At 47.4% G+C, this 16,749-nt stretch overlaps 1 protein-coding gene across 1 annotated transcript in view; it reads right to left on the bottom strand.

Moving 5' to 3' along the window:
- The window catches only part of PI4KB (phosphatidylinositol 4-kinase, catalytic, beta), a 49,323-nt gene that overhangs the window by 12,739 nt on the left and 19,835 nt on the right, over window positions 1-16,749 (bottom strand). The window contains exons 3-5 of the mRNA XM_011973657.1: window positions 11,034-11,970; window positions 3,008-3,235; window positions 1,656-1,883 (exon numbers count right to left, since the gene is read on the bottom strand). Coding sequence (XP_011829047.1) covers window positions 1,656-1,883; window positions 3,008-3,235; window positions 11,034-11,970 — 1,393 coding nt within the window. The remainder of the gene's footprint in view (window positions 1-1,655; window positions 1,884-3,007; window positions 3,236-11,033; window positions 11,971-16,749) is intronic.

Below are 16,749 nucleotides of genomic sequence, written 5' to 3'. Positions count from 1 at the left end.
GACTATAGGTGCCTGCACCTCGCCCGGCTAGTTTTTTGTTTTTTGTTTTTTTTTTTAGTAGAGACGGGGTTTCACCATGTTAGCCAGGATGGTCTTGAACTCCTGACCTCAGGTGATCCGCCCACCTTAGCCTCCCAAAGTGCTGGAATCACAGGTGTGAGCCACCACACCTGACCCTGGCTGTGTTTTTGGTTTGTTTTGTTTTAAGACAGGGTCTCACTCTGTCGGCCAGTTTGGAGAGCAATGCTGTGATCTCGGCTCCCTGCAGCCTCCGCTACCCAGATTCAAGTGATTCTTGTGCTTCAGCCTCCCAAGTAGCTGGGATTACAGGTATGCTCCACCACACCCGGCCTTTTTTTTTTTTTCTTTTGAGATGGAGTTTTGCTTGTCACCCAGGCTGAAGTGCAGTGGCGTGATCTTGGTTCACTGCAACCTCTGCCTTCTGGGTTCAAGCAATTCTACTGCCTCAGCCTCCCGATTAGCTGGGATTACAGGCACATGCCACCACGCCTGGCTAATTTTTGTATTTTTAGTGGAGACGGGGTTTCACCATGTTGGCCACACTGGTCTCGAACTCCTGACCTCAGGTGATCCACTCGTCTCGTCCTCCCAAAGTGCTGGGATTACAGGCGTGCGCCACTATACCCAGCATAATTTTTCTATTTTTAGTAGAGATGGAGTTTCACTTTGTTGGCCAGGCTGGTCTTGAAATCCTGACCTCAAGCGATCCACCCACCTCGGCCTCCCAAAGTGTTGTGATTACAGGTGTGAGCCAGCGCGCCTGGCCAGCTGTGTTAATAGCTCTACATAAAATTCTGCTCTGGCTCTTCATGCCCCAGAATAAAGTCCAAGTTTCTTTCCCCAGCTTATAGGGTCCTTCCTGTAGCCTGGTCCATGCCCACGTGTCCAGTCTTATTCTTCACCACTTCTTACCCCACACCTGCACATCACAGCCAGACAAAATTTCTTTCAGTTCCTATACTGGCCCAAGCTCCCTCTTGTCTTCTGGCCTTTGCACGCAGTGTTCCCTCTGTCCAGCAGTCTTTGTCCAGCTAATTCCTACCCATGCTTCCAGCCTTAGCTGAGAGATTACTTCCTCCAGGAAATCTCTTGTGATGCCTACCCTAAGTCTGGTGCTCCTATAATGTCCTATCCTTTCCACCATGACCTGGCTCTCACCACACAACTACTTGCTTACTGGCCTTGTTCTCTTTCCAGTTAGGTCATAAACCCCTTGTAGGCAGGGGCCAAGTATTGTTCACTAGCACACAGCACTCAGGTCTGGCACATAGAAAGCCCTCAATAAATATTTCTTGAATGAATTAATGTATGATTTCTCATCCTCTGTTATTCTATGACAATTTTATACAGGTGTTCAATAAATATTTTCATTAAATTTCCCTCACTCCCCTTGGCCTAGAAGTTCCTCTTTACATTTAAATCTGAATTCTTTCACCAGGAAAACGAGCTCCACCTGAATCTATTCCAGACTAGAGTTGTTCAGAGCTTTCTCCCTCTTACCTCTCACTACCTACACCACTCATCTGGGTACTTGCCTTACCCTGCCTTGGGATATGCTGCCTTGTTTCCAATATAGTGACAGCTCCTGGAGAAAGCTCCTGTGCCCCAGCGTTACCTCCTTGAAGCTTCCTCACCTCCACTTGCAGCTCGCCTATGTCATCCACCGACCAGGCCTCATCATCGTTGTCATAGTTAGGCACAGTGCTGAAGCTGCCAGCTCGCTGCTCATGGGTAATACCACATTCGGGCAAGTTCTCTACGGACCTCGTACTCCGAATTCGGTTCTCAGGGATTCGGGCAGGGACACTGGTGGTGTCAAAGTTTTCACATTCAAGGACTTCCACATAAATCAGGTAGGGAGCCTGGGGGAAGAGTGAGAACAGTATTTGCAACTTACTTCCACCATTCACCCCCAAATCTCAACTCCGTTAGCAAGGTTCTTCCTGCTGTCCTTTCTCCTAGCTCTAGCCTTCATTCAGTAGTCCCCTGAAACTATGAACAACTGAGCTCCAAAATGTACAGATGATGCATTTGGGCCAAACCACTCTAGACTATCAATTACAGCCTGTAAGGAAGGCCTAGATGCCTCTGTGGGCTTGTCCTGAAGACAGGGCCCAGGGAGCTACAGTGGACAAAAAGACTGGGACAAAGCTGGGTACTGTCCCAAGGAGCATCCCAAACTTCAATATTTCCTTTGAAAGAAAAATATGGGCCAGGCGCGGTGGCTCATGCCCGTAATCCCAGCACTTTGGGAAGACGAGGAGGGTGGATCATGAGGTCAGGAGTTCCAGACCAGCCTCGCCAAGATGGTGAAACCCCGTCTCTACTAAAACTACAAAAAGTAGCCAGGCGCGGTGGCAGGTGCCTGTAATCCCAGCTACTCAGGAGGCTGAGGCAGGAGAATCACTTGAACCTAGGCGACAGAGGTTGCAGTAAGCCAAGATTGTGCCATTGCACTCCAGCCTCAGTGACAGAGTAAGACTCCATCTCAAACAAAAAAGAAGAAGAATCTGAACCATGAATATTCCAGTCAGCATACACATTCAGCTAATTCTCTCCAATGTGAGTTGGGCATCCTTCTCTCTTTCTGTCTGCTCACTCTGCTCAGAAAAGGTCTTAGAAACAAAATATTTCTCTATGCTTATGGTTGCTGTATCTGGAAAGTTCAAGAGTTATAGAAGGGCTGGAGAAGAGCTACCAAAATGACCATAAGGTGTGGTAAAGAGCAATTCTCCTAAGATACAGCAAGAAGGAAGCTAAAAAGATTAGGTTTCTTTGGTCCAGAAAAACAAAGCCCAAAAAAGGATACAGGAGGGCTCTCAAAATCACAATCGCACTGAGACAGTCATGGTCGACATATGCATCATGAACTATGAAGGGAGACTAGGATGTTGGTGGGGGCATCACTGGTCATACACACAAACCCTGAACAACCATGGGTGAAGAGTCACATCCAGGGTAGGGGTTTGGGCCAGAACCCATCTACCTTGTCCTTGGAGTTGAGGACAACAGCCTGTGTGTGGGGTACACGGACCACGTGGTGGTCAAAGCCAGCAGTGGGCAGCCAGACTCGGGCAGGGAGCTTATGGTTGAGCAGGGAGAGCTCTGAGATCAGCCTCTGTGTTTTCTGCTCTTTGGTAGGGAGTGTGGCCAGCCGCTTGCCGATCGCCATCAGGGACTTGATGAATTCTCTCTCAGGAGCCAGTCGAACAGGCTACAGGGGTTTGGGGTAAGACAAAAGATGGTGAGGAAACCATATAATACAATGGCCCACCCACTCAGTCACTCCTGGCCATGCAGGCCGGAGACCCCAGTATCTGGAGAACTTCAAGAAAGGAACTGCTTTTTAGTCTTAGTAGGCGCTTCCACCCACCCTTCACAGCTTGAATTGAGAATAGCCAGCACATTCCTTCCCTACAGGCTATCCTTGAGGGTAAGGGAGGCCGTGAGTCCAGGTAACTAGGATGCACCCCTCTTCTCTTGAACTTGGGTTCCTTAAGGACTGTACCAAGGCTTCAGAGTGAGCAGGGGACAACATCTGGATAGGTTAGCCAGGGGCACAGAAAGAAGAGCTGCTTACACCTGAATTGTTTCACCCTTCTCAAGAACAGGGTTGTCCCTCTCTCCATCTGGATCCCTGGGCTAGATCTCTGCCGAGGGGCTCTGCCAAGTCCCGCAAGGCTAGAGAAGGGAGCCCCATATCAATATTTCCACTTTCAAAGAGGGAAGATGCTCGTCATTCAAATTACTTCTGTTGATTTCCATGGTATCCCCCTGTCCGTCCCACAATCTCTTACAAGGCGTCAATGCACATGCAGGGGATGGAAAGAGTATTAGCTGATGAGCAGACTTTACATTAATCAAGGAGAAAGAAAAAGCAGATGGAAGGAGGTAGGTGGATGGAGAAAGCAACAGCTCCTTTTAGCCCTTGATGATGGCCCTGAAGGCCTGTCTCTTTTAGTGACTCCTCTTTGGGTCTTCTTCCCCTACCTCTCAGTGACTAGGTTCCCCATATGAATTCCCTGCTGTGAGTTTGGCTCCTTGTGCTGGGCAATTCAGTCATCCTCAGAACGAGCAAGGTTGGTCTGGGAAGGAAGGTGCAGGTGAGGAAAAAGAGGGACTCAGCTAGACATGAAGAAGGGCTCTCTTCCCAGTCTAAGCCCTTCTACCGTAAGGGGCATTTTATCAAGATAGCCACCCAACTCCCTATCCCATCTCCCCTCAGCTGGATAAGAACAATCTCTCCTCCTCTTGCAGAAACAGCATTTGACTCACCAAGCCTTTCTCTCCCTTTCCATGTGTCTTGCTTAGTTTCTGGATTGAGAATTTCTATCCTTGCTCCCTCGCACTCTAAAAGAGCTTCTTTTGAAAACTGGGGAGTATCAGATCTACCTCTCCACGTGCAACAGTGCCAGGATTCAAAGGAAAAGCTCATCATGGCCTTTGCCTCTTGGGAGATGGCTCAGAGTGCCACATAGGGAATGAAAGAGGATATCTGAATCCTTCAGGAATGCTTTAGGTGACATTGTTGAAAAGAGAAAAAGAAAAGGAAAACAATGGAATTGGGTTTCTAAGGTCCCTGAAAATATCCTGGGCGTTTAATAGAGAAAGAAAATAAGAGGAAATTTGAAGACTCACTTCTTCCTTCATCTGAATCCACTCAGATGGCAACTGATCTCTGTCCCAAGGACCCTCTACCCCAACCAATTCATAATCATCTCAGATTAGAAAAGGCAGAATTCCTTCCCATTCTCAAATCAGCATTTGGGTTAGGGGCCCCTAAGTTACGTGAGCATGTTGGAAATGTGACCCCAGGCCTCAAGAGAGAGGCTTTGCCACATGGGAGGAGATAGGAATCATGACTGAAAGGGGATTAGCACAGAACAGAGAAAACTGATTTGATAGACAAATCAAATAGAAAATATAAAAAAAATCATCCAAACTCCCAGAGGTCCTGCATTTCCTCTCACGTCTTTGCCCAGCAACAAGGTCCAAGACCCTGTGGGACCAAAGGGTCATGGGTTAGTCCAGAGGGAACAAGAAAGGAGAGGGGATTATGGAACATCCTGGGCAGTGAGCTGGAAAAAGGGAAGAACTCAGACCTGGAAAAAATGTGGTTGAAGTTAAAAAAGAAAACCAGTTGTGGGGAGGCAAAACTTTCCTTCAAGCCAAGTCCTATTTGTTTTTGGAGTCAGCTCACCAGCACAGGGCCTAACATTTAGAAGATTATTAATAAATAGTTGATAATCTCATGGCAGAAGCCATGGGGAAAGGGTTCTGGGTGGGAGAAACAGGATCCTGGGGGTTTCTGCTAGGCAGTTTTTGGCTCCAATCCAGGAGTGAATTCTACCTCTCTCCCAGCTGTTTGCTCCAGACACTCAGGAGCTGGGGGCTGAGCAGCACTATACTCCAGCTGTCTCTGAGAGAAGGATCAGCTGAGCTCATCTCAGCCTGGGCTCAGGATTTCCACCGCAAAGGTCAGGGAGAGCAGATCTGGGAGGTCTGGGAGGGAGGAGCTGATCTCCCAGGAAGAAAAGGGGCATTTTAACTTCAGCCTTGGCCTGGGGGCTCAGAAGACCTGGGGACGGAGAGGAAATGCGGCCATTGGGGGAGCCTGCCACCCAGTCCCAGCCTGACCCCACTTACGGAACTGAATGAATTATCAATACTCTCGGTGCTGGAGGAGAGCTCCTGGGAAAGGGCCAGAGGGCAAAGGGAGAAGGAGGGGGTGGGAAGGGAGGGGAGAGAGACAAAGGTAAAGAATTTAGCTCCAACTTGGATCGTAACTGCTTCTCTAGTGAAGTTCTACCTTTCTGCTTTAATAAAAGAAAGTCAGCTCAGAAACGCTACTTGCCCAGATGCTTGACCACTTGTGGGAGATGCTGGAAGGGCAGCTCAGACTTTAAGGTCAGAAGGACTGAAGAGACAAAGCAGCCTCTGCTTTTCACTTTATTCCCTTCTATTCTCAACTGAGTGGATCTTCCTTCTAGGCCAAAGCTCTAAAACTGGGTCCCTAGGGCAGTAACTGCACTGCCAAGCTTCCCTGCTCTTTTTTTTTTACCCACTCAGATGCTCTCAACCAAATCCTTCTCCATGGGGACCACCACAGGACTGAACTTAATAAGCTGCATGGCTCCCATACTGGAAACCCCATGTTCCTCCAGCTTTTTGGAAACCTCAGGGAGGAAGAAAAGCTAAACTTTCAGTGGCAGGTATACCTCTTCTCTAATTAGCCGCATTATCACTCTGGGAAGCTGAATCCCAACCTTGAACCTGTGTGACAAAGAGCATGCTAGACCAATAAGCCCAAAATCTCTGGGCTGGATGCTGATGGGAGAGAAGGATAAATCAATCTCCTATCTACCAAAACTCCTTAGGCTTCCTATCAGGCTATCCACATGACAATCAATATATTACGATTTTTGATATAAGTTGGGGAGTTAGGTCCTAGCTATATCCATCTAGAAAGCTGACTAGCTGGATAGCAGCTGTCCTAGTTCCAGCCCAGAGGATTTATCTAAACATCACCCCATTCCTGTGTCATACGTGTCTGTGTGAAAAACAGGGGAAAGAGATGGTGTCAAACTCTCACTCAGCAGCTCTGAGGAAACACTCATGCACAGGGTTCATCCTGGGTTCTGTCCAACATGGTCTACCAGGGCAGGGAACGGGGCAGCACATGTGCACAAATCTAGGTTGGTAGGACGTTGGTGTTGGGGTGTTAGACTTAAAAGACAAAGTCCTAAGAGCTCCCAGGGCAGGAGGGCAATGGTCAGTGAGTTTCTACTCTGAAATCTGCTGAGTAGATTCAAGCATCCACTTGAACTCAATTCCATGGTTTCAGTTCTATTCTAGCTGGAGGTCCTATACTCAGGTCCTTTCTTGAAGAATGTGGGGACTGGAGCACTTTGAGGGAGAAGCCACACTTGGAAACATGCCCCTAACACAACAACTCTTCCATTTTGGGTAGAAGGTGGTGGGAGAATTAAGGCAGTGAGGATGTCAGAGTCTATTATGACTTAGTGGTTCTATTTCTACCTATGAGCTGGTTGAAGAAGGAACAGCAGGCAGGATATTGGCTCCCTGGGCAAAGCTCCAGCTGATTCTCACAGACAGGTCCTGTCTGACTCATTAACAGCCCTGGGGGAAGGGAGGTATATCATGACCTGCTCCTCTCTTCCTACTCCCTGGGCTTGAGTCACTCATACTGAGTCAGCTCCAGGGAGTAAATATGAAGCAAGAAGCTGACATCACACTACATCAAGTTAGAAGGCCTACTGGGGCTTCCAGTGTGACATGTGGCAGATTTCTCTGTACAAAGGTTGCAGTTCTGAAAAGACAAAGCTAATCTACTAACAGTGTCATTATGTGGGGGAGGGTGTGGTACCTAAATCACTCTCTCCTCTTAGCTCCCCCATTCTATACCAAAATATTTGCCATTTGGTTACAAATGGGAGGACAAACTGCCTGAGCAGAGTTCCCCAACTAGGCTGACAAAATGGCTTTGAAGGGGCAGGCTTTGAGGAGCAATGGTGGAAAATGTGAAAAATCAGCGCAAAGCCTTCTGACTGTGGGAGAGAGTGTAAAGGATTCCTCATAGTAAGAAAGAGAACACTGTGAGAGCTGAGCAGAGAACAGCTCTGCAGGGAGACCATGGGCAGGAAGAGAACTGTACATGCTGACCCTGAGCCTCTTCTTTGAGGCCCGACCTCACCCTTGGGAGCTCCTCTACCGCTGGTGGGAGCATAGTATTAAACTCAGAACCTAAAAGGAAAGCAAGAGACTGGAAGCAGAGTGTTAGGGTCTACCTAGAGATTCTCCTAAAGTATCTCTACTCAGGCGTTAATTATGTGCCTCATTTTAGTAAGCTGTATACTTCCTGCTTATGGCAGAAAACAATTTTTTCAAGAGAGTCACAAACTAAACAGTTTCCTAGATACTGAGGTTTTCATTATTACTTTACATGTTCCTAGAGGGGAGGATAACATTTTATCCCCCATCCTCCACAGCCTCTAGCACATGGCTTTGCACACTGTACAAGGTCAATAACTACATGTTGAGTGAATGAATGTTACATGAAAGGGAAGAAGGAGGAGTAAACGGAAAACCAATTCCTTTGGTATTTAGGGGACAAAGGCCTTGACAGACATATCCTCAAAATGCCAAAGGGGCTGGGTCTAGTCACTCATGCCTGTAATCCCAGTGACTTGGGAGGCTGAGGCGAGAGGATCACTTAAAGCCAGGAGTTTGAGACTAGCTTGGGCAACACAGCAAGACCTCATCTTTACAAAAATATTTTTTTAATTAGCCAGATGTGGTGGTATACAGCTGTAGCCCCAGATACTTGGGAGGTTAAGGTGGGAGGACTGTTTGAGCCCAGGAGTTAAAGGCTACAGTGAGTTATGACTGTGCCATTGCACACCAGCCTGGGCAACAGAGCAAGACCCTGTTGCAACAAAAAGGGCGGACAGACAGATGGACGGGTGGGCAAAAGGAAGGACGGAAGGACGGACAGACGGAAGGAAGGAAAAGGGTTGGGAGAGACCCCTGTGCTGAAGACTCTAATGCTTAGAAACCTAGTGATATTCATGTTTCTCTCTATCTCTTTCTTGCTCTCCCATTTTCTGAGGAGCCATAGTGAATTCAGGTATTTCATTCCGTCAGTATCAGATAACGCTGGAGTGCCTGGGAACATAGTATCTCCTTCCTTTCCTGCATCTAGTGACCCAAGATAAGGAGTCAGGTTGGAAAGAATGGCAGCTACAGAACCCACCCTAAATGATATAAGTATTCACCTAATACCTGACTCTCAGTGCCATCCATAATCCTATCCTGGAGTGGGAGTTAGATGCAAGGAAAGAGGGACCAAGGATCAGCAGAGTAAGAAAAGTCCTAAGGCCTCAGCTTTTCTGGTCCTAAGACGAGCACTACAAAATGGATACAGAGAAAAGCCAAGCCTGACAAGAGGCACCAAGGAATTCACTTCCAGCTGCTCACCCTCTGCTACAGGTTTGACCCCAAGATGGGACAGCTATCCAACCCTTCATGTTCCACCAGAATCTGGATGACTCTTCTTGTTCTGCAGCAACTTCCCTTCATGACCCAGGGCTCTGCTGCCAAGCTCAACCAGAAATGAAAATGGTCCATTCTAGCTCTGACAACAGTTTTGGCTTTGCCTGTGCATGGATGTGGAAGCTTCGATGGCCATAGACTGGGCCGTTCTTCTCCACATGGCTTCTGACAGCTGGGGACCTCGGGAAGTACATATCGAGAAATAACCAAGGCAGTTCAGCTGAATGATTATGAGCACCAGCTAGAGATTTGAGTCCTGGTCTGACATTCACTAGTTGAGGGACCTTGGGCAAAACATCTAATCTTTCTAAGCCTCAGTTTCCTCGTTGGTAAAATAATACCTGTCTCTCAGCATGGTTGTGAGGATTAAATGTAAAGTACTTGGCAAGATGCCTGTCACATAAGTGCTGAATAAATGTTAGCACTTTTAACTTTACCATTATTAAATTATCCTAACAAAATTCCAAATTTCCAGAGAGCAGGCTCTATAGTTTCCCTCCCTCTTCCTTTTCTCTAGTCACTCTGACTTCCCTCTATTTGAAAGAAGTCCCATTGTATCAAAAACGTGGGTGGGTTATATGTCCCACAGAGGCAGATGCCAGGACCATAGCTATATGCATTTTTCAAAAAGTGCAAATTCCTACTTTTTTTCTCCCTTCTTGTCTAGGCTGGGCTGGAAGCCAGGATGGGAGCCTGGCCAATGGTGAGTCAGAGAGGAGGACTGGAGCACCATTGTCTGGCTGGGACACCAGGTCACTGACACTTGGTAGTTCACTGGGCAGCTTTCTCTGCTATCCGTCCAGATGTGGAGTGAAAAGTGGGTATAACCTATTCATGTGGCCATCTCTTCCCTGCCCTGTATCCTAAATTATACCTCCAACTGCTGTTGTAGCTTCCTCTTTTTCCCAGCCTCCAGGTCCTTGACTAGGCACTAGATTTACTTTATACTAAGAGTGCTTTCTCTTCCCTTTGTGCTTCTCCCAAACAGTACGGGAAAGATACCAGCAAGGCACTCTTTCCCACAAGGAAAGGCAGGCAATAAAGGCATTCTCCAGATACCTCAGTGATAGAGAATGAACCTTACACTTATGTCAACAAAAGGTAGGATCTTCAGGGGGTAGTGAAAAGGGATTAGATTGTGAGTAGGAGTGGCCAGGAGAATGAAGTTGATATTTTATCTAACATCTCCCCTACCCCAGCACACACAAAGACAATAGCACCCTTTCCTTTCCCACAGATGCTTCTCTGACAGGCTCTGGTAGCTATCTCAAGTCTCAGGTCAGGGTGTGGAGGGCTTCTGCCACAGTTCTCATTAACACAGTAGGTGTTAATGGAATGGCAGTTTGTTTGTTTATTCATTCGAGACGGAGTCTCACTCTGTCGCCCAGGCTGGAGTGCAGTGGCGCGATCTCTGCTCATTACAACCTCTGCCTCCTGGGTTCAAGGGATTATCCTGTCTCAGTCTCCCAAGTAGCTGGGATTACAGGCACCCGCCACCATGCCTGGCTAATTTTTGTATTTTTAGTAGAGGCGGGATTTTGCCATGTTGGCCAGGCTGGTCTCAAACTCCTGACCTTGTGATCTGCCTGCCTCAGCCTCCCAAAGTGCTGGGATTACAGGCGTGAGCCACCGCGCCTGGCCAGTGCAGTTTAATAAAAATGATTTGGGGCACCATCAGGAGCATCAGCCTTGCCATTACCTATATGACCTGAGGCAACTCACTTTTCTCTCTCTGGGTCTCAGTTCTTCCTTTGTAAACTAAGGCAGTCAAAATACATGAATTCTAAGGTCTTTCCATTTTAACATTCCATGCTTTTATCAGTGAAATGAAACAGAGGGAGGACAGAAAGAACAGCATAACCCTGTGTGTATATAGAAGGCATCCTGTCTCCATGAAGCCCTCTGCCACCTTTTGTCTCTGGCCCTCCCCAGAATTTTACCTCATCCTCATTCTCCACTTTAGGGTTGCTGGCTGTTCGTTTCAAGTTGCTGCTGAGACTTATGCTGGCAGTGGCATCTGACTTAGAGCGCTGGTGAGTCCTTTTGGAGGGAGACAGCCCTGTGTCAGGGGCCGGGCTCAAGGAGGGCAGCTCCCTCTTCCTGTGAGCTGGCTTTAGCTCATCTGAAAGGATCAGCTTCCGTAGCTTGGTCCCACGGGAGTGTCGCTGAGTGGAAATGTGCATGTCTGAAGAGTAGGCCCCAAGCAACAGGGCACACTGGAGGGAAAAGTTAATGCTCTGGCGGCAACGGTGGACTATGTAGGGCTTAATGGCATCACCCACGTCCTCATCCATGTGGATGTACATGTTAAGCAACTGGGGTAGATAGAAGTCCACGTCCTCATTGCGAAAGCAGAAGAGCCGGTTGCCGATGTAGGCTTGTACTCCAGGCTCCTTGGAGTTATACAGGTATGAAATGGCCATGGAGATGTCAAACAGTTTTGACTCAAACAGCCTCAGGAGCCAAGACTGTTTAGCTGAGTTGTTCTGCCGCCGTCTTCTTGCTCCTTTGGCTGTGCCTGAGGCCACTGTGGCCCCCATCTCATCTTCCTCCTCCCTGATCTGGGCAGGTGGATCATCTAGGCAACGGATCTCACTGTCCACACCATCCCCATTGACCAACTCCAGTGGGGTGCCTCTGCTAGAGACTGCCACGCCTCCATGCCAAAGCTTGACCTTCTCCAACACCTCCTGGCAGGCCTTCTGGGCCACCTCAGGATCAATCACTGATAATTCCCCGACCCCCTCCGTGATGACACTTAGCAGGGACCCCCCATTATTCCCTGGTGGGCCAGAAGTGGGCTCAGAAGTTGGCTTCAGGGGGGCAGGCTCCACTACTGTATCTCCCATGGCCACAGCCAGACTTCGAGCTTCCAAGCTACAGGAAGAGGGAGGGAGAAAAGAACAGAAAGGGAGATACATACACACACTGGTTAGTGGTACCATCCTCAGGTCTTCCCTTTGCTATGACACCTTCCCAGGCACCTCCTCTTTTTGTCTTCCTGGACTCCTTCAAAATCAGATAAGAAGACATCTCCTAGGAAGCTTTCCTGACTACTTCCACTTCTGATTACATTACTCATCATTCCTCCTGTACTTAGTTACTCAGCTTAGCCTCTGTTCTTAGCTTATATATGTGAAATGTTGTTTTGTATAGGTTGTATTTATATAGATTTACAAATTCTTTTTTTTTTTCTTGAGCCAAGGTCTTGCTCTGTTACCCAGGCTGGAGGGCAGTTGCACAATCTGGGCTCATTGCAACTTTGACCCCTGGGCTCAAGCAAGCCTCCCACCTCAGCCTCCCAAGTAGGTGCACACCACCATGCTTGGCTTATTTTTAAAATTTTTAATCTTATTGTTTTTGAGACAAGGTCTTGCTCTGCTGCCCAGGCTGGAGTGCAGTGGCACGATCAGAGCTCCCTGTAGCCTTGATTTTCTGGGCTCAAGCAATCCTCCCACCTCAGCTTCCCAAGTATCCAGGACTATACACATGTGCCACCATGCCTGCTTAATTTTTTAAATTTTTCTGTAGAGACAGGTCTCACTATGTTGCCCAGGCTGGTCTTGAACTGAGCTCAAGCAATCCTCCCTCCTCAGCCTCCTAAAGTGTTGGAATTACAGGCACAAGCCACCATGCCTGGTGATTTACAGATTCTTCGGGTAGACTGAGAAGCAATTCAGGTGTTATTCCCTTGTTCCCTAACTCTTCAAATACTTTTCTATCCGCTTGCTCTTCCTGTCTCCCTTTAAATGCCTGCTATAACCTTTTTCTTTTCCTCTTTAGACTATATTTCATTACTCATATAACATTCTACACACAGGTCCTGTGCATCTCGAACCTTTATTTTTGTTTTAGAGACAAGCCTTGCTCTGTTGCCCAGGCTGGAGTGCAGTGGCGTGATCATAGCTCACTGTAACCTTGAACTCCTAGGCTCAAGGCATCCTCCTGCCTTAGCCTCCTGAGTAGCTAGGACTACAGGTGTGTGCCATCATGCTCAGCTAATTAAAAAAAAAAATTTTGTGTACAGATGGGGTCTTGCTGTGTTGCCCAGGCTAGCTTTGAACTCCCGGCCTCAAACAATTCTCCCACCTCAGAATCCCAAAGCACTAGGATTACAGGCGTGAAACACCATGCCCAGCCATCTTTATTTAATATTAAAATCTTGGCTGGGCGTGGTGGCTCACACCTGTAATCCCAGCACTTTGGGAGGCTGAGGTGGGCAGATCACAAGGTCAAGAGATCGAGACCATCCTGGCGAACATGGTGAAACCCCGTCTCTACAAAAATACAAAAATTAGCCAGGTGTGGTGGTGGGTGCCTCTAATCCCAGCTACTCGGGAGGTTGAGGCCAGAGAATCACTTGAACCTGGGAGGTGGAGGTTGCAGTGAGCCGAGACTGCGCCATTGCACTCCAGCCTAGAGACAGAGTAAGACTCTGTCTCAAAAAAAAAAAAAAAAAATTAAAGTATTTATATATTTTTCTAGTTACAGGTATTTTTTACCTTTCCTTTTAAACTCAAAGCTCCCAGAAAATAAAGGCCAGCAAATATCATGCCAGGCTTCACTTAGAAGAAGGCAGCTCTAAAACAACTATCATCAACCCTGAAGAAGCTGTGCCATTTCTCTGGTTGTCTGACGTCATGACATCACACCCTCTTTCTCCAGTGCTGTGGCTGCTGACATATAATGGAAAGAGCTCTGGACTTGAAGGCAAATAGGCTGCGGTTCAAAATCCTCATTCAGCCTTTTAGAAATGTGCAACTTATGCAAGCCATGTATCCTCAACTGCAAATTGGGAAAAAACACTGCCTTCTCATTGTTGCTGTGTGGAACAAATACCATCACGTGTACGAATGAATCTAGCACAGTCTTTGGTACATAATAGTACTCAATAAATGCTAGTTGAGGCTGGGGGCAGTGGCTCATGCCTGTAATCCCAGTACACTGGGTGGCCGAGGTGGGTGGATCACTTTGAGGTCAAGAGTTCAAGACCAGCAAGACTCTGTCTCAAAAAAAAAAAAAGACAAAAAGAAAAAGTAATGCTAGTTGAATCCTCATCACCTAAAAGATTACTAACCAGTGTGTGTGTAACATAGAACTTATATTGTTCTATGAGGGAAGCAAAGAGTTCCAACTGTTTGAGAATCTTCCAAAAATACTTATGACATTATGACAGCTTTCTCTGCCCCAATACCACTCCCCCCACTGTCATACAAACATTCTAACAACTGGAGGGGCTGTGAAAAGGCAAAAAGAAATCAGGCTAGGACTTATAGATCTAGGCCTTCCAAAGAACAGGGAGGAACAGGAGTCACAAAACAAAGAACACCTCCTCTAGAGAAACTGTTGGAAGTTCAGTGAAGGAACACTGCTGACCAAAGACACTGCTCTGCAAGAGCAATCCTTCAGGGCCTCACCAAATCTGGAATCAGTGCAGAACAGGGGGAAATTCCATCAGATCAACCTGGCTCCAGAATCTGACTATAGCTAACAAAGGACTCAGAGGTCTCTTCACAAAAATGCTAATAGAGTGAGTCTAAGACACACTCAAGAGCATGAGCAAGAGGAAGAATTTTGTAGAGTTGGAATACAGGTAATTTCCAAATATTAGTGACATCACCTTCAATACTGGTGACGCTGGATGCAAATACTTTGGGTAGGTGGAATAAGGAGGCCTAGAGATTCTTTAGTCCCTCTGGGAGGCAGTTTTCCACCACCACCCTTCCAGTGTCTATTCTTGTACCTCTGAAATGTTAAGGTTACTTTTTTTTTGAGACGGAGTCTTGCTCTGCCGCCCAGGCTGGAGTGCAGTGGCGCAATCTTGACTCACTGCAAGCTCCGCCTTCTGGGTTCACGCCATTCTCCTGCCTCAGCCTCACAAGTAGCTGGGACTACAGATGCCCGCCACCACGTCTGGCTAATTTTTTGTATTTTTAGTAGAGGCAGGGTTTCACCGTGTTAGCCAGGATGGTCTTGATCTCCTGACCTCGTGATTCGCCCGCATCAGCCTCCCAAAGTGCTAGGATTACAGGCATGAGACACCACACCCAGCCCAAGGTTACTTTTCACTGCCCATTATCATACAGTCCAGCTTCCTGCCTCCCAGCAGTCACCACTAAAGTTTTGCAGAAAGATGGATGGGGGACTCTTCTGTTCTCAGAGAACACCAAAAAAGGCTATTTCTGTTTCTTTCTGCCAACTCTGCCAAGCAAGTTCATTCCTGAATTTAATATCCCTGATGCAGCTTGAGCTTGGTATTGGTAAGAAGGTGGCAACTCTTTCACTATGCTCTCTCCCAAAATTAGGTAGTGCCCTCTGAGCAGTAGACCCAGCACGGCTGCCCATGTGGATATGTCTCTACTCGCAACTGTGAGTTGCACGGGAATAATAAGAAGGAAGCTTTAATCATTCCCTGCCACGCCTTCATAGGGCACTCTCATCAGAGGGTCACTGATTCAACTGGGACCACTACTTTTTAGGTCTGCTTAGAAACTCATGTGATAGCCTCAATCATCTTAAACAATCAACTTCTTTTTCTCAGTCTCTATGGTTGGTACATCCTTTCCTCTCCCTCTATTCCACAGACTTTTAAGTCACTGAAAGCTCACAGAAGTCCACTTTTCAAAACTTTCAGGGGAAATACAGTTCAGACATTCTCCCACATATAGTGTCTCAGACCTCACTAGAAAATTTAGCAGATGCCTGCCTCAATTAACTACGATTGGGATTATTACCAGCACCAGGAAGGCAAATAAGGATACTATCACCTCTTTTATCTCACAGGCAAAAAAAAAACTCCCAGGGCTCAGCTAAGAATCACATCACAGTATTCAGAGGATTTTGCTACGGAACAGACTCTCCCTCCCGGCAGCTTTTACTCCTCAGGGAGCCAGACAATGTTGAGAGCTGCAGGAAGAACAGACTCCTCTCCTACATAAGCAGCTCTGCCACTAGAAACCACCCAGCTGGAGCTGGGCCTCTTCCCTGGCCTCTCAGGAACCCAGGCACTGCCTGCATCTGAAGCAAGTCATATAGAGAAGAAGGTGTTGAAGGGAATAGGGTTAAATTGCTTTAGTTATTTACTATTTTATTACTATTATTTTTATTTTACTTTATTTATTTATTTATTTTTGAGACAGAGTCTCGCTCTGTTGCCCTGGCTGGAGTGGAGTGCAGTGGCACAATGTCAGCTCACTGCAACCTCCGCCTCCTGCGTTCAAGCGATTCTCCTGCCTCAGCCTCCCAAGTAGCTGGGATTACAGGCACCCACCACCATGCCCGGCTAATTTTTGTATTTTTTGTAGAGACAGGGTTTCACCACGTTGGCCAAGCTAGTCTCAAACTCCTGACCTCAAGTGATCCGCCTGCCTCAGCCTCCCAAAGTGCTAGGATTACAGATGTGAGTCACCGTGCCTGGCCTTATGTTTTATTTTTTTTGAGACAGGGTTTCACTCTGCTGCCCAGGCTGGAGTGCAGTGGCGTGATCTCAGCTCACTGCAACCTCCACCTCCCAGGCTCAAGCAATTCTCATGCCTTAGCTTGAGTAGCTGGGATTACAGGCATGCACCACCATGCCCAGCTAATTTTTGTATTTTTAGTAGAGATGGGGTTTCACCATGTTGGCCAGGCTGGTCTTGAACTCCTGGCCTCAGACTC

Source organism: Mandrillus leucophaeus, unplaced genomic scaffold, assembly GCF_000951045.1.
Source record: "Mandrillus leucophaeus isolate KB7577 unplaced genomic scaffold, Mleu.le_1.0 Scaffold139, whole genome shotgun sequence".
Taxonomy (NCBI): domain Eukaryota; kingdom Metazoa; phylum Chordata; class Mammalia; order Primates; family Cercopithecidae; genus Mandrillus; species Mandrillus leucophaeus.
The sequence above is the reverse complement of the archived record's forward strand: the minus strand, read 5'-3'. Positions and strand labels throughout refer to the sequence as shown.